We start from the raw sequence: 24,542 nt of genomic DNA, 5'->3' as shown, positions 1-24,542 counted from the left end.
TCAAGCACAGAACGAGCAGTATGGCTAGTTGCATTGTTATGCTGGAGGGTCATGTCAGGATGAGCCTGCAGGAAGGGTACCACATGAGGGAGGAGGATGTCTTCCCTGTAACGCATAGCGTTGAGATTGCCTGCAATGACAACAAGCTCAGTCCGATGATGCTGTGACACACCGCCCCAGACCATGACGGACCCTCCACCTTCAAATCGATCTCGCTCCAGAGTATAGGCCTCGGTGTAACACTCATTACTTCGAAGATAAACACGAATCCAACCATCACCATGAGTGAGACAAAACCGCAACTCACCAGTGAAGAGCACTTTTTGCCAGTCCTGTCTGGTGCAGCGAAGGTCGGTTTGTGCCCATAGGCGATGTTGTTGCCGGTGATGTCTAGTGAGGACCTGCCTTACAACCGGCCTACAAGCCCTCAGTCCAGCCTCTCTCAGCCTATTGCGGACAGTCTGAGCACTGATGGAGGGATTGTGCATCCCTGGTGTAACTCGGGTAGTTGTTGTTGCCATCCTGTACCTGTCCCCCAGGTGTGATGTTCGGATGTACCGATCCTGTGCAGGTGTTGTTACACGTGGTCTGCCACTGCGAGGACGATCAGCTGTCCGTCCTGTCTCCCTGTAGAGCTGTCTTAGGCGTTTCACAGTACGGACATTGCAATTTATTGCCCTAGCCAAATCTGCAGTCCTCATGCCTCTTTGCAGCATGCCTAAGGCACGTTTATTCAGATGAGTAGGGACCCTGGGCATCTTTCTTTTGGTGTTTTTTAGAGTCAGTAGAAAGGCCTCTTTAGTGTCCTACGTTTTCATAACTGTGACTTTAATTGCCTACCGTCTGTACGCTGTTAGTGTCTTAATTCCACAGGTGCATGTTCATTAATTGTTTAGGGTTCATTGAACAAGCATGGGAAACAGTGTTTAAACCCTTTACAATGAAGATCTGTGAAGTTATTTGGATTTTACGAATTATGTTTGAAAGACAGGGTCTTTTTTTGCTGAGTTTATACTGAACAGAAATATGAAAGCAACTTGCAAGAATTTCAAAGATTATATGTACTGTAACTCATTACAAAGGAAATCAATCAATTGAAATCAATTATTTAGGCCCTGATCTATGGATTTCACAACTGGGCAGGGGCTCAGCCATGGGTGGGCCTGGGAGGGCATAGGTCCACCTAATTAGGAACCAGGCCCACCCACTGGGGAGCCAGGCCCAGCCAATGAGATTCTCGCCACAAAAGGGCTTTATTATAGACAGAAATACTCCTCAGTTTCATCAGCTGTCCGGATGGCTGTTCTCAGACAATCCCACAGGTGAGGAAGCTGGATTTGGATGTCCTGTGCTGGCATAGTTACACGTGGTCGGCGATTGTAAGGCCGGTTGGACGTACTGACAAATTCTCTAAAACGATCTTGGAGGCGGCTTATGGTAGAGAAATTAACATAAGAATTCTCTGGAACAGCTCTGGTGGACATTCCTGCAATCAGCATGCCAATTGTACACTCCCTCAAAACTGAAGACATCTGTGGCATTGTGTTGTATGACAAAACCTCACATTTGATTGACCCCAGCACAAGCTGCACCTGTGTAATGATCATGCTGTTTAAATCAGCTTCTTGATATGCCACACCTGTCAGGTGGATGGATTATCTTGGCAAATAAGAAATGCTCACTAACAAGGATGTAAACAAAGGTATGCACAAAATCTGGGATCTTTTATTTCAGCTAATGAAACATTTGCCATTTGATTAATTTGATGAATTGTTCAGCAGTCTTATGGCTTGGGGGTAGAAGCTGTTAAAGGAGCCTTTTGGTCCAAGACTTGGCACTCCGGTACCGCTTGCCGTGCGGTAGCAGAGAGAACAGTCTATGGGTGACCGGAGTTTTTTACAATTTTTTGGGCTTTCCTTTGATACCGCCTAGTATATAGGTCCTGGATGGCAGGAAGCTTGGCCCCAGTGATATACTGGGCCGTACACACTACCCTCTGTAGTGCCTTGCGGTCAGATGCAGAGCAGGTGCCATACCAGGCGGTGATGAAATCCGTCAGGATGCTCTCGATGGTGCAGCTGTAGAACATTTTGAGGATCTGGGGACCCATGATAAATATTTTCAGTCTCCTGAGGGGGAAAAGGTGTTGTCGTGCCCTCTTCACAACTGTCTTGGTGTGTTTGGACCATGAAAGTTTGTTGGTGATGTGGACACTGAGGAACATGAAGCTCTCAACCGGCTCTACTACAGCCCCGCCTTTTCCTGTAGTCCACGACTTGCAGTCCTTTGTCTTGCTCACATTGACGGAAAGGTTGTTGTCCTGGCAACACTCTGCCAGGTCTCTGACATCCTCCCTATAGGTTGTCTCATCGTTGTCGGTAATCAGGCCTACCACTGTTGTGTCATCAGCAGACTTAATGATGGTGTTGGAGTCGTTTGGCCATGCAGTCGTGGGTGAAGAGGAAGTACAGGAGGGGACTAAGCATGCACCCCTGAGGGGGCCCAGTGTTGAGGATCAACTTGGCAGATGTGTTGTTGCCTACCCTTACCACCTGTGGGGGGCCGTCAGGAAGTCCAGGATCCAGTTGCAGAGGGAGGCGTTTAGTCCCAGGGTCCTTAGCTTAGTGATGAGCTTTGTGGGTACTATGGGGTTGAACGCTAAGCTGTAGTCAATGAACAGCATTCTCACATAGGTGATCCTTTTGTCCAGGTGAGAAAGGGCAGTGTGATTGAGATTGCGTCATCTATGGATCTGTTGAGGTGGTATGTGAATTGGAGTGGGTATAGGGTATCCGGGATGATGCGGTTTTGGTGAGCTATGATCAACCTTTCAAAGACTTAATGGCGACCAACGTGAGTGCAACGGGACGGTAATCATTTAGGCAGGTTACCTTCGCTTCCTTGGGCACAGGGACTATGGTGGTCTGCTTGAAACATGTAGGTATTACAGACTCGGTCAGGGAGAGGTTGAAAAGTCCCGGTAATCTGTCTGGCCCCGCGGCTTTGTAAATGCTGACCTATTTAAAGGTCTTGCTCAAATCGGCTACCAAGAGCGTTATCACACAGTCATCCGGAACAGCTGGTGCTCTCATGCATGCTTCAGCGTTGCTTGCCTCAAAGCGAGCATAAAAAGGCATTTAGCGGGTCTAGTAGGCTCGCATCACTGGGAAGCTCGCGGCAAGGTTTCCCTTTGTAGTCTGTAATAGTTTTCGAGCCCTGGCACATCCGACGAGAGTCAGAGACGGTGTAGTAGGAATCAATATTAATCCTGTTTTGACGCTTTGCATGTTTGATGGTTCATCTAAGAGCGAAGCAGGATTTCTTATTAGTGTCCCTCTCCTTGAAAGCAGCAGCTCTAGGCTTTAGCTTGATGCGGATGTTGCCAGTAATCCATGGCTTCTGGTTGGGATATGTACATACGGTCACTGTGGGGACGACGTCGTCAATGCACTTATTGATGAAGCCGATGACTGAGGTGGTATACTCCTCAATGCCACTGGATGAATCCCGGAACATATTCTCATCTGTGCTAGCAAAACAGTCCTGCAGTGTAGCATCCGCATCATCTGACACACACCCCCGCCCCTCGTCTTACCAGATGTAGCTTCTCTGTCCTGCCGATGCATGGAAAATCCAGCCAGCTCTATATTATCCGTGTTGTCGTTCAGCCACGACTTGTGATCATTGTTAGATGATAGCAAACTAACTAGCTGCTTGGCATCACTCTGCAAGAAGAGTTTGTCATATTAACAATGTACCATTGCTGAAGGACTGGCATTTAGAAAATTAAAGGGATAATCCACTCAAAAACTATTGTTACTTATGTTAATACAATCCCAACTGCATGTCAGCAGCAAGGTTGTTATAGTGTGTTTTTCTATCAGTTTTTATTTCTATTAATTTTAAGATTTTTATTTGAAATTCAGTTTAGTTTCAGTTTGTTTTCAGATAAACTAAATAAATAAAACAGTGTAAGTTTTATAAAAATATATATATATTTCGTTTGTATATTGTAAGATGGAAACTGTGAGGTATTTTCTTTTTTTAATGTATTATTTCTTACATTGTTAGCTGAGAAAACCTTAAGTGTTATTACATACAGCCGGGAAGAACTATTGGAAATCAGAGAGACAACTCTCAGAGCACAATGACCAGGAATACGACTTTCCCAAAGCCGATCCTTGTCTTCACCTCCCAGGGCATTTGAACTGATTCCAGAGGCTGACCGAAAACAACGGCGTGGAAGAAGAAGGTACCGGAGCGGTCCCTAGTAAACAAAGTCAACGAAATTAGGGCAAGAGTTGCTTTCCAAAGAGATATCCGAGATTGTAACATACTCTGTTTCACAGACACATGGCTAGCTAGGGACATGCTGTCAGAGTCCGTACAGCCAACAGGATTTTCAGTGCATCGCGCCGACAAGAACAAACATTTTTCCGGTAAGAAGAAGGGAGTGGGTGTATGTTTCATGATTAATGACTCATGGTGTAATTATAACAACATACAAGAACTCAATTCCTTTTGTTCACGTGACCCAGAATTCCTCACAATAAAATGGCGACCGTATTATCTCCCAAGAGAAATCTCCTCGGTTATCATCACAGCCGTGTATATCCCCCCGCAAGCGGATACCAAGATGGACATCAAGGAACTTTATGCAAACTGGAAACCATATATCGTTACAGCCTTATTCTAAAATGTATTAAATTGTTTTTTCCCCTCATTAATCTATAGACAATCCTCAATAATGGCAAAGCAAAAACTGTCTATAATTTTTTGCACATTTATAAAATAAAAAAAACTGAAATATCACATTTACATAAGTATTCAGACCCTTTACTCATTACTTTGTTGAAGCACCTTTGACAGCAATTAAAGCCTTGAGTCTTGAGGGGTATGACGCTACAAGCTTGGCACATCTGTATTTGGGGAGTTTCTCCCATTCTTCTCTGCAGATCCCCTCAAGCTCTGTCAGATTGGATGGGGAGCGTAGCTGCACAGGTATTTTCAGGTCTCTCCAGAGGTGTTCGATCGGGTTCAAATCCGGGCTCTGGCTGGGTCACAAGGGCATTCAGAGACTTGTCCCAAAGCTACCCTTGCGTTATCTTGGCTGTTTGCTTAGGGTCGTTGTCTTGTTGGAAAGTGAACCGTCGCCCCCCAGTCTGATCGTCATGAGCACTCCATTCAAGGAGGCCTTGGGCTAACTAGCCGTGCTGCCTGGAGTAAGGCCACTGCACCAGAGCGACGGTAGATGGTAGTGCAGGAATTACGTCATCAGGAGGAGGCTGCAAGGTGGGCCAAGGCAGTCTCTCTTGCCAAACAGGGACAGTGGACTCGATGGGACAGTGTGGAGAAGAGGAAGATCAGCTGGAAGGATCTGTGGGCCATGGAAGCGAGGCGGTTGAGCTTTTCCATCAGAGCAACATATGACGTCCTTCCAACACCAGTTAATCTTCACCAATGGTATGGTGAAGAACCGGACTGTGCCCTCTATTCCATGCCAGCCAACCTCATTCTCACAGGGTGTAAAACAAGCCTCACCCAAGGACGCTACACTTGGCGTCACAACCAAGTCCTTACAAACCTTGCGTCCGCCCTGGAGGACAAGCGAGCTGCCACCAACTCCCTACCACCCCCAGCAGCATCACACCCCTTACGGACAACCTTTGTCCGCGAAGGGGCTAAACCACCGAAGAGCGGCTCTACACCATTAGAGCGAGACCAGCTGCGCTTGGCCCGCGACTGGAAAATGCTAGCTGACATTGGCCGGCAACTTGTGTTTCCTCCGGGGATCACAACCACCACCCTAAGACCTGACATGGTGCTCTGGTCCCGTTCGCTCAAGAAGGTCTTCATCATTGAGCTCACAGTACCCTGGGAGGACTCAGTAGATGAGGCTTATGAGCGAAAACATCTGCGCTATGCCGATCTAGCTGCTGAAGCACGGCATCATGGCTGGAACACAGAAGTCCGACCAGTGGAGGTGGGCTGCAGAGGTTGTGTGGCAACATCTACAACCAGATTGCTTAGAGACCTGGGAATTAAGGGCCAGAGCCAGCGTTCGGCAATCAAAGCTATATCGGAGGCGGCAGAAGGCAGCAGAGGAAGATGAAGAGGAAAGACCACAGCTGGGCCCCGAAGTGAGAGGGCCAGGAGGTATGCGGTCAACAATGCTCGACTCAGGGAGGAGGACACCCCTGCCATGCATAGTCCCATGGGATGTTGGCTATCAACAACAAGGCAACTCCTATGACTAATTGGGAATGGGACGCAAGCGTAGGATTGATCACCCTGTCGCTGGCCGCCTTTGGGGAGGGTGTATAGTGTGAAAGGCCGAAACACCCTAGGAACCAAAGGTACACTACTGACGATGCGCTCCCCAAACATTTCACCAGGCTCACTGTTCATGAACTCTTGGAAGTGCTTGCACAAAGGATATCTGGAATCTGTCGATCCTGACTAGTCTCCCAGTGACTGCCGCTGAAAAATATCTCCACAACATGATGCTGCCACCACGCTTCACCATAGGGATGGTGCCAGGTTTCCTCCAGGCGTGAAGCTTGGCATTCAGGCCAAATAGTTTAATCTTGGTTTCATCAGACCAGAGAATCTTGTTTCTCATGGACTGAGAGTCCTTTTGGTGCCTTTAGGCAAACTCCAAGCGGGCTGTCTTGTGCCTTTTACTGAGGAGTGGATTCCATCTGGCCTGATTGGTGAGTGCTGCACAGATTTGATTTATTTAACTAGGCAAGTCAGTTAAGAACAAATTCCTATTTACAATGACGGTCTATCCCAGCCAAACCCGGATGACGCTGGGCCAGATGTGCGCCGCCCTATGGGGCTCCCAAACACAATGTGATTTAGCCTGGATTTGAACCAGGGACTGTAGTGACGCCTCTTGCACTCAGATGCAGTGCCTTAGACCGATGTGCCACTTGGGAGCCCTTTAAATGACGGTTGTCCTTCTGGAAGGTTCTCCCATCTCCACAGAGGAACTCTGGAGCTCTGTCAGAGGGACCATCGGTTTCTTGATCACTTCCCTGACCAAGACCAGTCTCTCCCAATTGCTCAGTTTGCCTGGGCGGTGGTTCCAAACTTCCTCCATTCAGCTATTTCAGCCACAACGGTTGCTGACAGGCACACAGCCATGCAATCTCCATAGAACATTGGCAGAAGAATGGACTTACTGAAGAGCTCAATGACATTCAACATGGCAATGTCATAGGATGCCCCCTTTCCAACAAGTCAGTTTTTCAAATTTCTGCCCTGCTAGAGCTGCCCCGGTCAACTGTATGTGCTGTTATTGTGAAGTAGAAACGTCTACGAGCAACAACGGCTCAGGATGCCAGGAGAACGCTACCTGCCCCAATGAAGTGACAACTGTAAAGTTTTGTGGAGGAGGAATAATGGTCTGGGGCTGTTTTTCATGGTTCAGGTTAGGCCCCTTAGTTCCAGTGGGAAATCTTAACGCTACAGCAAACAATTACATTCTAGACGTTTAGGCGCTTCCAACTTTGTGGCAACAGTTTGGTGAAGGCCCTTTCCTGTTTCAGCAGGACAATGCCCTGAGCACAAAGCAAAGTCCATAAAGAAATGGTTTGTCAAGATCGGTGTGGAAGAACTTGACTGGCCTGAACCAAGCCCTGACCTCAACCCCATCGAACACCTTTGGGATGAATTGGAATGCCAACTGCGAGCTAAGCCTAATCGCCCAACATCAATGCCCGACCTCACTAATGCTCTCGTGGCTGAATGGAAACAAGTCCCCGCAGCAATGTTTCAACATCTAGTGGAAATCCTTTCCAGAAGAGTGGAGGCTGTTACACAGCAGCAAAGAGTGGACCAACTCCATATTAATGCCCATGATTTTGTAATGAGATGTTCGGCAAGCAGGTGTCCACATACCTTTGGTCATGTAGTACATATGTAGTGTACATGTGATATTTGAGGCCCTCTCTCACTAAGTGAGGTACACAAATCCCAGCTAGCATATAACATTCTGAGAACCATATGTTTCTTAGAGATTGGTGAGAGTGTAGTTGTCCTATGGTTATTTTGTGCAGGATACCCAGCAAGCACATAATTTTGTGAGAACCATATATTTCATAGGTGCGAATTTCAGTACTTCAGCATAACCTTTCAAAAGCTTTCCCCATGGTTCTATTTAAAGGCATGTTTTCAGAAAGTTAAGAAACTATGTTTTTCTGTGGGAATTTCAGTACTTTTCTGCAGGTTTCTCAGAACATTAAGACAACTTTCCATAACAAACTAATTGGCCAAACCTGATCTTAACGAGTGCTTGTTTGCTTTGAAATGTGGTCTGTTTCAATAAACTAAAATGAACAGCTTTTCATGTGTACAAAAAATGTACATTGCATACTAGCTCCATCCTGGTGGCACAGTTGACTAATTCTATGCATAAAGAAAATATCATAGGTTTGAATGTCACTGACACTGTGCCACAATAAAAAAAAAAATGTGTCTGCATGATTAATGCCTAAGAAAATGAATTTCCATGTGTCCTATCTGTGCTTGGAGTTCAAACAGTGAACCCAAACTAAGCTAATAGTGTTACTCAAAGTCTTATTGAACCATGTTCTCAGATCGTTATTTAAATACCTTCAACTAACCTATCATTTTTGCTCTTAGAACCTCCCTGCAACCTAAAAATAAAGGTTCCCAGAGCAGGAGAAATCCCTTTTGTTTCCCAGAACGTATTAAAACAAACGTTCATTTTTAACAGTCAGCAAACTTAAGGCTTCGTTCCCAGAACCAATGGGAAACCAAAAACTTGGGATTACAACAACTTCCAAGGAACCAAATGCGGTAGCTGGGATTATATTATGATTTCAGTTTGTGAGTGTGTGATATGGGTGTTAGATACAGTACATGTTTATTTCGACATTGTGAAAGAAACGCACACCTATTTAGGCGAGGTGCTAGCTAGCGGAGTGGAACACTTAAAAAAATAAAGGAGAGCCGCACACTCTAGGAGCACAGATGCAAAGTTACGACAGACATTACAAAGAAAACATTTTTATAAACAATGCAGACCTGGGTTCAAATACATGTGTATTTGAGTATCTGGTATTTAAAATACTTTTTCTGTGTATTTGAGAATTTTCAAGTACTTTTAAATGCATGGGAGTGTATTTGAGTCAGTGTTTTTGATTATTTTCATATACATTAAAAGTCAGATAAAATATAAATCGGAATACTTTCTTTGAATGTATTTGGAAGTAATTGAAATATGATTTGAACCCAGGTTTGAAACAATGGCAACACTGCCATGTTGATCTGAGCCTTGCTGTTGGAAAACCACATTAGTGTCTTACTTTTGGCTGTAGCAGATGCACACACCCCGACTTCACTCCTGGACTTCTGTCTACATTCGGATACTTTAACCTTACCAATAAAATGCGGACAACATCTACGGTGAAGCTTGTGGCAACGTCATCTGGCTGAGTCTACCTTTAAATGATAAAGTCAATCTCAATGTGACCAGCCAGATTCAGAAGCTGGAGAACCCCATTGAAAAACCCATTTGACCCCCCCACCCCCCAAAAAAACATTACAACATCATGTTTTTTATAGTAGTTAGTTTTGGAGTCCAAGTTAATAGTTTCAGTATAGTTTTAGTTTTTGAAACAGGTTTGTTAATTATTTTATTTCAGATAACTTTTTTTTAGGTGAATATGCAAGTAAAATAGTTGCACTGTAGAGCCCTGGGGTTAATTGAATTAAATTGTCAGCAAAAGTGAACCCTACTTGAAATAAACCTACCCTTGAAATCTTGTTGTTGATTTGTGGTTGAACATGCATGTGACAACTTGCATTTTTTCAACCCAAAAATCCATTGATGTTCAATGTCAGTACGTTGACAATAAATTACATGGGGTTGATAGGTTGGTTCAACATACTTATGCCCTGTGTGGGTATATCTTCTACTATGCTTTTGATTCATCAGTACCTCCTCTTCTCATGATTCAACCGCATACCTCTTACGGGACTATTTCACTAAGTGTGATCAACTCTTCTGTCTCAAACCAAGAGATCCATCTCGCTCAAATTAAAAGAGACGGGGAAAAAACAGCCCAGAGTTGAACAACGCTACGCTAATAAGACAAAAGTTGCTCTCTGAGGTGTCCCTCGTTCACGCTTCTTCCCACCATGTTTAATTACACTGACGCCGAGCGAGGGATGCATCTCTTTCTTCCCTCCCCCCAACGTTCTCTCACTCTCACACTCAGTTTCTGACAGCCAGGTTGAGATTCCTCACCTGTCCAACATGGGAGACGCACCTGTCACTGCACACTTAATCACTAGGCCCTGCACTGAGACCAGCCGCCAAGCATCACACTTCCCAGTGCAAAATTAAAATGAACTTTCTCACCACCGAGAGAGAGAGGGCGAGACAGCGGTATAGAGAGAGAAAGAGGGTGGGTGGGAAGGAGGGAGGTAGGGAGTGACAAAAAAAAGTTGTCATTTCCCAACCCCTCATTAATATTCTGAGGTTAAGAGCTTTTCAGCGAAACGTAATTAATTGAGGCCGAGCCTGACAGTAAACAAGCAATTTCAAATTAAAGCAAAATGACAGCAGAGTCGTTTGTTAAAAACACGCGGCGGCGATTTTGGCGACAGATAAATGACGGAAAATGTTAAGGAGGGAGGGAGAAGTGATGAAGATATTAATCTTCACCTGTCTGTGTCAGCGTGCCACTCATCTCGGCGATGTTGCTCTCGATTCTCTGCAGATGCTTCTTGTCCTCTTTGCTGCCCATAATGAGGGGAAGGATGTATTTCTGCAATTAAAAACATGACATGCTATTACACTTCTTGCCAGGAAGGGAGAGAAAGGGTGTGTTCTAAATGGAACCCTATTCCCTATATAGCGCACTACTTTTGACCAGGACCCAGGGGGGTTCTAGACAAAAGTAGTGCACCATATAGGGAGCCATTTGTTACACAGATTGAGAGGCAGGGGGAGGCATGTTAAGCAGTTTCAACTCTGAATGGACAAAGTCAACGTCTTATGTTATCACAGTGTGGCCTAAACTGTCTAAAGGTCAATGTTGTAGATTCAGATTTTCACCTGAAAAAAGGAATCAATAAACAAATTAACTGCAGACTGCTTAAGGAAATTCAACTATTGGTGTGGAAAAGGATACTGAGGGGAGGAGGTAACATCTGACAAAGTGACAGAAAATGCAAAACCTACAGTATACCCAGAATATTAATTTCTCACCACTGTTTTAATATCGAAAGACATGATTGAATTGAGCGATAGCACATGTACAGTACCATTCAAAAGTTTGGACACACCCACTCATTCCAGAGTTTGTCTTTATTTGTACTATTTTCTACATTGTAGAATAATAGTGAAGACCTCAACACTATGAAATAACACATATAGAATCATGTAGTAACCAAAAAAAGGGTTAAACAAAAAGTGTGCAAAGCTGTCATCAAGGCAAAGGGTGGCTACTTTGAAGAATCTCAAATATTAAATATATTTTGTTTAAAAAATAAGAAGAAATTGGTTACTAAATTATTCCATATGTGTTATTTCATAGTTTTGATGTCTTCACTATTATTCTACAATGTATATAGTAAAAATAAAGAAAAACCCTGGAATGAGTAGGTGTGTCCAAACGTTTGACTGGTACTGTGTTTCATTGATAGTTTAGACAAATCTTTGTGATCCAATGTGAATGTGGTGGCCAGATGAGACATGAGAAGGCTGACTGTGTCGATGACAGTCATAGGTTGGCTTCATTATTAGACTACACAACGTTATAAAACGTTTGGCAACAGACGATGAAAAGCATTGAACAAGTCTAGCTAGTCCCTCCCTGTTTCAGTCTGTTTTATTTCATTTGGTGAATGAACACAACCATAGAAACATGTGTGTAGTTGAACTCTGCACATGTTAAATGGGCCTCTAGACCAGGGATACTCAAATACACTGAACAAAAATATATGCGCAACATGCAAAGTGTTGGTCCCATGTCTCATGAGCCGAAATAAAAGATCCCAGGACATTTCCATACGCACAAAAAGCTTATTTTTCTTGTTTTGTTCACAAATTTGTTTACATCCCTGTTAAGTCAGCATTTCTTCATCTAAATGACAGGTGTGGCATATCAAGTAGCTGATTAAACAGCATGGTCATTACACAGGTGCAATAAAAAGGATGCTCTAAAATGTGCAGTTTTGTAAGATAACACAATGCCACAGATTTCTCAAGTTTAGAGGGAGCGTGTAATTGGCATGCTAACTGCAGGAATGTCCACCAGAGCTGTTGCCAGAGAATTTCATGTTAATTTCTCTACCATAAGCCGCCTCCAACGTTGTTTTAGAGAATTTGGCAGTATGTCCAACCGGCATCACAACAGTGTGTAACCATGCCAGCCCAGGACCTTCACATGCAGCTTCTTCACCTGTGGGATCGTCTGAGACCAGCCACCCGGGCAGCTGATGAAACTGTGGGTTTGCACAACTTAAGAACTTCTGTACAAACTGTCTCAGGGAAGCTCATCTGCGTGCTCGTCGTCCTCACCACAGTCTTGACCTGACTGCAGTTTGGCGTCGTAACCGACTTCTGTGGGCAAATACTCACCTTCGATGGCCACTGGCACGCAGGAGAAGTATGCTCTTCATGGCTGAATCCCGGTTTCAACTGTACCGGGCAGACAGCGTGTATGGCGTCGTGTGGGCGAGCGGTTTGCTGATGTCAATGTTGTGAACAGAATGCCCCATGGTAGCGTTATGGTATGGGCAGGCATAAGCTACAGAAAAAGAACACCATTGCATTTTGTCCATGGTAATTTGAATGCACAGAGATACCGTGATGAGATTCTGAGGCTCATTGTTGTGCCAATTCATCCGCAGCCATCACCTCATGTTTCAGCATGATAATACACAGCCCCAAGTCGCAAGGATCCGTACACAATTCCTGGAAGCTGAAAACATCCTTGTTCTTTCATAGCCAGACATGTCACCCATTGAGCACGTTTGGGATGCTCTGGATCAATGTGTACGACAGCGTGTTCCAGTTCCTGCTAATATCCAGCAACTTCGCACAGCCATTGAAGAGGAGTGTGACAACATTCCACAGGCCACAATCAACAGCCAGATCAACTCTATGTGAAGGAGATGTGTCGCGCTGCATGATCAAATGGTGGTCACACCAGATAAGACTGTTTTTTAAATCCACGCCCCTACTTATTTTTTAAAAAGGTATATGTGACTAGATTAGGGCCTAATTGATCTATTTCAATAGACAGATTTTCCTTATATGAACTGAAATTTGGGGCGGCAGGTAACCTAGGGGCCAATTATTCATTATTTAAAAAATATATATAGTGAGCTCCAAAAGTATTGGGACAGTGACAAATGTTGTTGTTGTTTTGGCTCTGAATTTGAAATGATACAAAGTGCAGACTGTCAGCTTTAATTTGAGGGTATTTTCATCTATATTGGGTGAACTGTTTTTGAACATAACAACCCCCCCCCCGGCCAATTAAGGGGACCAAAAGCATTAGGGAAAAAAATTACTTATGTGCACTAAAGTAGTCAAAAGAGTAGTATTTGGTCCCATATTCCTAGAATGCAATGATTATGTCAAGCTTGTGAATCTACAAACTTGTTGGATGCATTTGCTGTTTGTATTGGTTGTGTTTCAGATCATTTTGTGTCCAATAGAAATTCATGGGAAATAATGTATTGTCATTTTGTGGTCACTTTAATTGTAAATAAGAGTATAATATATTTCTAAATACTTATATAGTCATGTGGATGCTACCATGATTACGGATAGTCCAGAATTAATCGTAAATAATGGTGAGTGACAAAGTCACAGATGCACAAATATCACACCCCCAAGACATGATAACCTCTCACCATTACAATAACAGGGGAGGTTAGCATTTTTGGGGGTGTGATATTTGTGCATAAAAATGTTTAAACCTTCAAAGTTTATGTTTAGGTAAGTCCCACAGATGGATTTACTGAAATGTCTTTCTATTTGGAACGGAGCAAGTGGCCGTCAGGACCAGGTTGTCCCTGCAACACCTGAGGCTGGGTGACGCCAGTCCTAGTAATAAACACTTTTAAGTTGAAAAATATTAAATTAGTGTCAACAGCGAGTAATTAATAAGTAGGCTACTGGGAGGGCTGTGTTTACATGGCGCCTTTATAGCATAAATAAAGTATGGGCAGACGGAGCATATGGTGTGGCTAGCACTCCGCTCCTGTGACATGACAGCAGGACGCAGCTCCGTTAGGGAATCCCAACTCCCATGCTACGAGCTGGTGGGTCTCTCGCTTGATAGAGAGTAGGAGAGACTGGTACAGGTAGGGTGTGAGAGGGTGCGAGACAGAAAGAGAGAGAGAAAGAAAGATAGCGAGAGATATTTTTTAAAGTAGAGCGAGTGAGCAGGACAGCGGGTACGGAAAGGTAGGGTGTGAGGGAGAAAAAAATAAAATAACCGAAGAGCCCATACTGTATTATAATGCTGGGCCTCTCACTAGATAGAGAGCAGGAGGGGCAGGTAGGGTGAGAGATTTATGGCCAGAGGACAGGTAGGATGAGACACAGAGAGGGCCAGAGGACAGGTAGGGTGAGAGACAGAGAGGGCCAGAGGACAGGTAGGGTGAGAGACAGAGAGGGCCAGAGGACAGGTAGGGTGAGAGACAGAGAGGGCCAGAGGACAGGTAGGGTGAGAGACGGAGAGGGCCAGAGGACAGGTAGGATGAGAGACAGAGAGGGCCAGAGGACAGGTAGGGTGAGAGACAGAGAGGGCCAGAGGACAGGTAGGGTGAGAGACAGACAGAGGACAGGTAGGGTGAGAGACAGAGAGGGCCAGAGGGCAGGTAGGGTGAGAGACAGAGAGGGCCAGAGGACAGGTAGAATGAGAGACAGAGAGGGCTAGAGGACAGGTAGGGAGAGAGACAGATAGGGCCAGAGGACAGGTAGGATGAGAGGCAGACAGGACATTTAGGGTGAGAGACAGACGGCCAGAGGACGGGTAGTAGGGTGAGAGACAGAACTAGACAGAAGGAGAGTTAACAAGACACCAAACTATTTTATAAAACTGTAGATTATAATTATAATGAAGTGCTACAAGTGGAGACATGTTATATGGATGCTACTGGACAAGCTCAATGTAGAATAGTGATTATTACATCGTAATGGAACATACTGTAGCTTAAGGGAACTTGAGCGTAAAGTAGTCACTTGAAGGAATGTAGCAGAATATAGGATAAACTAGTCTTCAGATAGCATTACTGTACTTGTTAATTTCACCTCTATAATTAGAGAATATATTGAAATAGAATAAAACCCCAGTACTCTATTAAGGGAAGGTTATTTTCAGATTTCCTTTGGTTCAGAGTAGTAGATTTATTATGGCATATAGATCATGTACTGCTGGGGCTGGCTCCATAGACAACTCCATGGATGTGTCCCAAATAGCACTACATTTGACCAGAGCCGTATGTGCCCTGGTCATAAGTAGTGCACTACATGGATAATAGGGTGCCATTTGGAATGGAACCCATATACACAAACTCCTGCCATGGCACCCGCCATCCACAAGAAACAAGTCTCAGGCCCTACACCCCCAGAGTCATGACATCATGGGAGCGTTGTGATCCAGCAGCTACACACACACACACACACACACACACACACACACACACACACACACACACACACACACACACACACACGATGGCTGATCAAACTGGTTGTAACGGCTACTGCTAAACTCTCATCCACCTATAAAAGAGAGTAATGGCTTCCACATGCCACTCACAGCAATACGAACAGCTACAGAGGGATTCATGTCAGTAAGGAACAAGGAGCCTTCCAGGCCCATGTTCAGGGGCTGTGGAGCATGATAAAAAACCAAGGGCGATTATTTTTGGAGGGCGTAATATCAAAAGAGGGTCGTGTGCTGTGCTGGCAACTTTCTTTTTTTGCAATAAGGAAAAAAGGATTGAGAGAGAGAGACAGAAATAAATATAATTAAAAAGAGGGGTTCAAATGAGATCATGTGATTGGGCAAGCCAGACATGAGCTTTTAACAACCAGGCAAGACTGATGTACGGAGCGTTTGGCATTAGAATCTAACAAAGTTACAATTGACTGATGTACTAACAAACCCCACTAATATAAATGTAATATTGGGGCAAACTGCGTTGACAGAACTCACTGGACTGTGTAAAATAGATGGTTGGATGAAATAGATCCTCTAGATCAGAGTCTTGAAATCCGGAATACTGCTAGTTCTTTTCTCCCTGGTAATTATTTGATGAAATGATTGATTAATATCACTGATTGGCCCAAGAAACCAGTGGCGCTGCAGACCTTGAGGCCCAGTCTAGATTATGGAATATGATATCAGCCACCTTTCAACCTTCAAATCCTTTGATTTCAACCGGAATGTCAATAAATGCTTACTCAAGGAATAAGCTGACAGAATGCAATCAAGGGCTGAATGACCACCCAATTAGGAGATGACAGAACAGGTGCTTACAGTAGGTATGTTTAAAGGTACAGTCTGGGATCTGGGAATCTGTTCAACGGCCATCTCAATTCTTGATATTTACCCATTGATTACTGAAGATCATAATCATAAGATCATAATCATATAAGAACACAACAAAACGTAGCCAAACATTGTATATCTTCAAAAGATGGTTTAACTATACTTTTGATCTCATGGATTGTCAATCCTTGCATCCACAGCTCCATCTAAGAATTTGAGAATGGTTAAATTTCTCCAGCCCCAATTCTCAACTGTTTACCAAAACAAGTGGCAGGGCGTATGCTCCCCCCAGACAGTAGCTTTCACTTCTAGCCTACCGGAAGAGACATTTCTGGACCGAATTAAAATGGCGTACCTTGTAGAGGTGATGGAAGCCAAAGGCCATGCCCATCATGATGACAGTGAGGGCACCGTAGTCTCTCCATCTGTAGCCACGGGGACCTGAGGAGAGACAAAAACACAACATCAAATCCCTGAGTAACGGTTACACCCTGTCATGGTGAGAAGACCATGTGCTTGTACTGAGGTAACAAACTCATGGTAGGTTGAATTCAGTATTTTAATAGTTGAAATCAAACCCAAAAGATCTTGAAAACAGGGATGGAAATCTGCAATGTTTCCAATCAGAAATTGAATAAAACATTGCAGTTAAATCAATTCTGAAAAAAAACCAACCAAAAAACATTGAACTAGCTAAAATTAATCTCTCAAGTCAAGACAATGCCATACAAAACACTTACGTTATATGTGTATGGGTTGAGAAATCAAATCACAGAGCAAAAAAAAAACATATTGGATTGTGCTTCTATAAACATCTAGGAGAGGAAGAACCTGTACGGGTTGAAAGGTGAGTGTGTCTGTGGGACTGGAACTAGACAGTGTGTGTCTCTGGGGGACAGAGTGAAAGTGTGTAATTGTTTCATTGTTTGAGCTGTCATTTGGGTGGGCCTGCTGTTTCTCTGAGTGGAATTTCCCACATCACAGCAACATTTAACTGAAAATGTCCCTAAACTACAACCAGTAGAGTGTTGTTTCCCCTAGATGTTTTTCTTAAAATGGAGGGGATGAGGACAACTAGGCTAGTTCAACAAATGTGTGTGTGTGTGTGTGTGCGTGCATGCGTGTGTGGTGAGCGAGTGTGCTGGGGGAGTCATGTACCTGTATCTATAGTACATCAAGATGAACCATTGACCTAACATTCAATTCCAAATTCTATAGCAAGACTAAAACCCTGTAGGACATGACTGTAAATACCATATTTCACTTAGGTGTATCACCAGGGCCTGCGTTATGGGTATGCCTTAGGGGACCTGGCTCGCCCTACCGTACCTCCTTGCCCATCCAAATAAAATATTGATAATTTATTTGACCAAGATGCGGCGACAGAAAGACCCATCAATCTCAGTTAAAGCATCGGAGCGAACGAAACAGCGCCCCTCTGTCTCAGTATGTGTAGACCACGTATCTGATGCTGTCTGGACCAATAGAGTATGGCATGTAATACTATTTCTGTCCAGACAGCATCAGATACATGGGCTACATAAAGAGGGGCGCTGTTTCACTCGCTCGGATGCTTTCTCCAGGGATATAGGTTCAGCAGAGAGGAAGAGGCGCTCTCACCAAAATCGGTCCACTATAAGCCCAATGCGTTTCTATAGGAATAATATGCAGACCTAAGCTCGTCGCCTGCATTCCCGCCTTTCTGACAAAGACTCCTGAGCGTATTTGCAATGTGTTTATACAGCGGGAAATGCAGAAATATGTTCTTTTTTTCTATGATCAGCTTGTCAAAAAAATTGACTGTAGCCCGAGTGTCCATTCCATATTGTCCATTTAACTTTGACCTGTCCTGTTTTTAGGATAGGCTGTTGTTTGTTAACATGTAATCACATGTTTTATTTGATTGGGTGCCATTGAGGTTAGGTATTTGATCAGAGAAACTTGTATGGATAGAAACATTTCTCATGACATTGTCTCTCCAGCCTGTAGGCTACAGAAAAGGACACATGCTCTTTCTACCATATGCTAGATCTGCTACATGATTTACGTTTGATAATTTTTTTTGATGGAATGTTGGTGGAGTGTACTGCGATGCATCTCTCCAACAGCACCATAGAGAGGCACGCTGGGAATGGACAAGATAAATATTTAGCGTCCCAGCCGCTTGTTGAGAGAAATGTTCATTGTTTTTGGGAAGAATTATGTGAGGTTTTATAATGTTGCTGGAGCTCAGAAAATGCTGCTCTCATCAATCTGCCACCATGGGAGGCCGCCTAATCCTCCCTAATGAGGGCGCCGGTCCTGCACCCATTTAAAAGATGCGTGCACACATAGGAGGTCCTGTGAAAAAATGGTCCCACCTATGGAAATGAAATTCCCGTCCAACTGATTGGTTCTGGCGCCGGGTCTGTGTATTACACATTAAATGATCAGAGCATCCAGTTTTCGTGTCATTCTACAAGGGATTTGATTGATCTTATTGCTTTGCCACTTGTGTGATTTGCATGTCAAAAAACCCACTGCTGGTCTACTGTACATCGTCAAGGTGAAAAGGACGGCCCTCTCCTTGGTCAAGGGCACACGTCAACACAAATGCAGTGACGACAGGAAGAACCGGCAACCTTTCCCATCAAAAATTCAAAATCACTCTCCCATTGTCCATATGGTATACCACATACATTTGAGTCATCATCAACATTATGGCTCCAGTGGATCGTCGCGTCTCGCTATAGCGTGCCGCTCGGCAGGCGGAAGAGTCCTTGACGTGGATGGTTGACCCTGGCTACCCAGTAAACCTCTGCATCAACTGGGGGGTCTCGCCACTCACCAGTCTCTCTTCCACCTCTTAGGTCCCCCCATTACCTCTCCCTCCTCCTCATACTCTTTTCCCACCATCTCCATCTCTCCTTTTTTATTTGGTCACTTAAGCCATGGATGGAGCTCGAGTCTCCGTCCCCCGTTTTTCCAATCTCCTCTCAAATTTATTGGGTTCAGAGGAGGCCTTCCTGTCCTTCCGCCGGTTGGAAATAGAGATCAGAGGATCCATTACTCCGACAGAGATGGATGCAGGCCCCTGTGTGGCGTCCCCATAACAAGGATATCAAAGAGAGGTAGCCCCCTCTTTTAGGCATGACCCCCATACAAGACTCCCCGGCACTCACCTCATTATGCAGCTTCCCTTATAGCCATTTTGATATAAAAAAATAAAAAACAGTATGGAATGGTCCGAGCCACAGCCCCTAACTACATGGCCATCCCATCAACATCACTTCCATTACAAAACATGAGATGCCGGGGGAGTCAAGGACAGTGCAGTAATAAATGAGGGTGGAATACATTGGGAATCATTGTCATACGGGTTAAGCATTATGCGGACTTCATTCTGCATTGGTAAATCAGTGGACAGCACTCATAACCCATGCAGTAATAAAGATATAGGTTGTACCAGGGCCTTGCTTGGGGTGAAACCCCCTGGTATGAAACATCATTGGGAGAGATTTCCCGTGATGGAGGGGCGACGATATTGGTGAAATAATTACTACGCGAGGCAAATGTGTTGCTTCTGCTACTGGTAAGCACACTTATCATTGGATTGAGGGTAAAAAGGTAAGAGTGCATGTTGACACAATGAATATTACATGTGTGTAAAAGGCGGTTTTACACCCACATTCACTAACTTCCATCCACACTCCACTTTTACTGTAGAATCTTGTCATGCAAATGGTCTTCTGTTTGCAGTTCATGGTATGTAAAGCGCCTCTTTTTTTCAAATATCACAGAACATTGAATACTGTGAGTTACTGAGTACAGAGTAGGAGTCAGTAGTAGAGATTGTGTATATATACAGTTGAAGTCAGAAGTTTACATACTCCTTAGCCTAAATACATTTCAACTCAGTTTTTCACAATTCCTGACATTTAATCCTAGTTAAAATTCCCTGTTTTAGGTCAGTTAGGATACCCACTTTATTTTAAGAATGTGAAATGTCAGAATAATAGTAGAGAGAATGATTTATTTCAGCTATAGTTTCATTCATCACATTCCCAATGGGTCAGAAGTTTACATACACTCAATTAGTATTTGTTAGCATTGCCTTTAAATTTAACTTCGGTCAAACGTTTCGGGTAGCCTTCCACAAGCTTCTCACAATAAGTTGGGTGAATTTTGGCCCATTCCTCCTGACAGAGCTAGTGTAACTGAGTCAGGTTTGTAGGCCTCCTTGCTCGCACAGGCTTTTTCAGATCTGCCCAAAAATGATCTTTAGGAAGGAGGTAAGGACTTTGTGATGGCCACTCCAATACCTTGACTTTGTTGTCCTTAAGCCATTTTGCCACAACTTCGGAAGTATGCGTGGGGTCATTGTCCATTTGGAAGACCCATTTGCAACCAAGCTTTAACTTCCTGACTGATGTCTTGAGATGTTGCTTCAATATATCCACATCATTTTCCTCCCTCATGATGCCATCTATTTTGTCAAGTGCACCTGTCCCTCCTGCAGCAAAGCACCCCACAACATGATGCTTCCACCCCCGTGCTTCCCGGTTGGGATAGTGTTCTTCGGCTTTCTTCGGCTCTCCCTTTTTCCTCCAAACATAACGATGGTCATTATGGCCAAACAGTTCTATTTTTGTTTCATCAGACCAGAGGACATTTCTCCAAAAAGTATGCAAACCGTAGTCTGACTTTTTATGGCGGTTTTGGAGCAGTTGCTTCTTCCTTCCTGAGTGGCCTTTCAGGTTATGTCAATATAGTACTCGTTTTACTGTGGATATAGATGCTTTTGTACCTGTTTCCTCCAGCATCTTCACAAGGTCCTTTGCTGTTGTTCTGGTATTGATTTGCACCAAAGTACGTTCATCTCTAGGAGACAGAACGCGTCTCCTTCCTGAGCGGTATGACGGCTACAGGGTCACATGGTGTTTATACTTGCGTACTATAGTTTGTAATGATGAACGTGGTACCTTCAGGCTTTTGGAAATTGCTCCCAAGGATGAATCAGACTTGTGGAGGACTACAATTGTATTTCTGAGGTCTTGGCTGATTTCTTTTGCTTTTCCCATGATGTCAAGCAAAGAGGCTATGAGTTTGAAGGTAGGCCTTGAAATACATCCACAGATACACCTCCAATTGACTCAAATTATGTCAATTAACCTATCAGAAGCTTCTAAAGCCATGACAATTTTCTGGAATTTCCCAAGCTGTTTAATTAAAGGCACAGTCAACTTAGTGTATGTAAACTTCTGACACAGTGGAACTGTGATACAGTGAATTATAAGTGAAATAATCTGTCTGTAAACAATTGTTTGGAAAAATTGTCCTAAACGACTAGCCAAAATTATAGTTTGTTAACAAGAAATTTGTGGAGTGGTTGAAAAACGAGTTTTAATGATTCCAACCAAAGTGTATGTAAACTTCCGACTTCAACTGTATATATGTGTGTGTGCATGGAGGGGATGGTGTACTCACTGTAGGGTATAGGTGCCAGCTGGGGGGCAAGGAGAGGGTACTGGGGTCCCACAGGGGTAAGGGCCAGGGGCTCGTCAGTACTGCCTGAGCGCTGGATGGCAAGCTCAATCTCCTTATCATTCAAACCTGGAACAGAACAGACATTTATTTACCACAGGGTTTCATCAAAATGAAAGAAAAGTTATCTTGCAAATTCAGCAGGCTATGGTGTGAAATAGGCTATTAGAAGCGCTGTCTTTCTTTTATTACATATCGTTAATGCAGTCTTTGGTGTGCTTATCAATGCACAAGCACCTTTTCCCCCCCACTCCTATCAATAAAATAAATATATGATGTCATACAAAAGTTTTACTGTGCGTGAAGCTTCAAATGCATTCGGTCATTACTAAATGTGTAATGTGATAGGTATTTTAATATTACTATTTTTTAACACAAAAAACATTTGATTACTAAAATATTTTGGTCTTCCTCAAATGAAAGGAATGATGACGCAATCTTTGCAAGAGGGAGGGAATCTGAATCCATTGGTCCTCAACTCACGGCTCAGACACTTCATTCAGGATAAATGGAGTTAGCCCTGAGTTAGCCAACGCTTCATTGTCATAGAAATGTACCTGGCCAAAAGGAGAGCAACATTCATGTGACTGGTTGAACTCAGAGTTGACCAAAGTTACCTCGCTCAGTAGGCCTTTCCACTCACAGCCCCGGTCAGTCCGCATAGGGGTTGAAAATGGAAGATTTGGTCACCGATAAGCGCATAAATAGAACATGTTTCATGACCTGAAATAAAAGATCCCAGAAATGTCCTATATGCACAACAAAACAAAAAAAGATAACATTTTGTGCACAAATGTGTTTACATTACTGTTAGTGAGCATTTCTCCTTTGCCAAGATAATCCATCCGCCTGACTGGTGTGATTAAACAACATGATTATTACACAGGTGCACCTTGTGCGGGGGACAATAAACGGCCACTAAAATGTGCAGTTTAGTCACACAACACACTGCTACAGATGTCTCAAGTTTTGAGGGAGCGTGCAATTGGCATGCTGACTGCAGGAATATACAGCAGATAATTTAATTTTAATTTCTCTACCATAAGCTGCCTCCAATGTCGTTTTAGAGAATTTGGCAGTACGTTCAACCGGCCTCACAACTACAGACCACGTGTATTTTTTTATTTCATTTATTTAACTGTGTGGCAATGTGTGTCTAGCGGTTTGATGATGTCAACTTTGTGAACAGAGTGCCCCATGGTGGTGGTGGGGTTATGGTATGGGCAGGCTTAAGCTATAGACAATGAACACAAGTGCCTTTTATTGCTGGCAATTGGAACGCACAGAAATACCGTGGCAAGATCCTGAGGCCCATTGTCGTGCCATTCATCCACCGCCATCACCTCATGTTTCAGCAGGGTAATGCACTGCCCCATGTTGCAAGGATCTGTACACAATTCCTGGAAGCTGAAAATGTCTCAGTTCTTCCATGACCTGCATACTCACCAGACATGTCACCCATTGAGCATGTTTGGGATGTTCTGGATCGACGTGTACAACAGCTTGTTCCAGTTCCTGCCAAATTTACCACGGAACCCGCACTTGAATGCATTCATGACTCCCATTCTAGGCGCACCAAAATTACAAATAGTGCCTTGTGAAAGCCTAACACTGTAAGATCGCATTTTATGACTTAGCTAGTCATGTTGGCAAAAGAATAAGCTTTCAAATGATGCCCACCTGACCCAGATTGCAATTTATAGTGTATTTCGATTGCGTAAACAACAACAGTTATTGTGTGATCGAGGGGAGGCATGGCTATGTTCTAAACAAAAAACTATAAGTGTGCTTGCTTCAGTTCCTCAACGCCACAGCTAGGAGAGCAAATAAATAACAATAATAATAACAATTTAAGACCCTTTCTTTGAGTCATAAAAGTGCATTGAATTACTTAGGAACTGATCATTTCCCCATAATCTCCAAAGTGTTCTCTTTCAATTGCTACCATGGTTATGCATATGCTTTCTATATTTATTCTGTTAGAAACATTTAAATTTGGCACTGTCCATGTAGGACAATTCCCAAAAGAGTAAAGGGTTAACTCTTCAAACCTGATTTGTAGTATAGGGCCCTGGGCTGGCTGGGTTATGCTTCCACCATGGTAGCTGGAATTGTGCAGTAAAGAATCATGTAAAAAATAAAATATCTTAGCTAGCACAGTACGGTTAGGGTACACCCTATAGTGTGAATCAGGCATTGGACAGCACCTCTTCAGTTACCCAGACATCTGCCTACAGCAGACAGCAGAGCAGGTTTCAAACAAAGAAAGCTGAAACCCCGTTCTCACTAACGGCCACCAAAGGCAAAGAAAATCAGTCTGTCCACTTCTCCAGTTATATTTCCCAGGTGGAGATCTCATACACCCCAGACAGAGAAAATGCATTATTTTAATTTCCTCATTGTGATGTAAATGTATTACATAATTTTGCAAATGCCAATATAACTTAATCTTCAGATCTTTTTTAA

At 43.7% G+C, this 24,542-nt stretch overlaps 1 protein-coding gene across 2 annotated transcripts in view; it reads right to left on the bottom strand.

Annotated features, from left to right (window-relative positions):
- Positions 1 to 24,542, bottom strand: part of pex14 (peroxisomal biogenesis factor 14) — a 116,650-nt gene that overhangs the window by 16,006 nt on the left and 76,102 nt on the right. For both annotated transcript variants that reach the window (XM_021616103.2, XM_036988251.1), the window contains 3 exons: positions 22,020 to 22,145; positions 16,909 to 16,994; positions 10,700 to 10,802 (listed from right to left, as the gene is read on the bottom strand). In XM_021616103.2, coding sequence (XP_021471778.2) covers positions 10,700 to 10,802; positions 16,909 to 16,994; positions 22,020 to 22,145 — 315 coding nt within the window. The remainder of the gene's footprint in view (positions 1 to 10,699; positions 10,803 to 16,908; positions 16,995 to 22,019; positions 22,146 to 24,542) is intronic.

The sequence above is a fragment of the Oncorhynchus mykiss genome, chromosome 9 (assembly GCF_013265735.2).
Source record: "Oncorhynchus mykiss isolate Arlee chromosome 9, USDA_OmykA_1.1, whole genome shotgun sequence".
In the NCBI taxonomy this organism is placed as follows: domain Eukaryota; kingdom Metazoa; phylum Chordata; class Actinopteri; order Salmoniformes; family Salmonidae; genus Oncorhynchus; species Oncorhynchus mykiss.
Note: the sequence above shows the minus strand (reverse complement) of the source record. Positions and strands in the feature narration are given on the sequence as shown.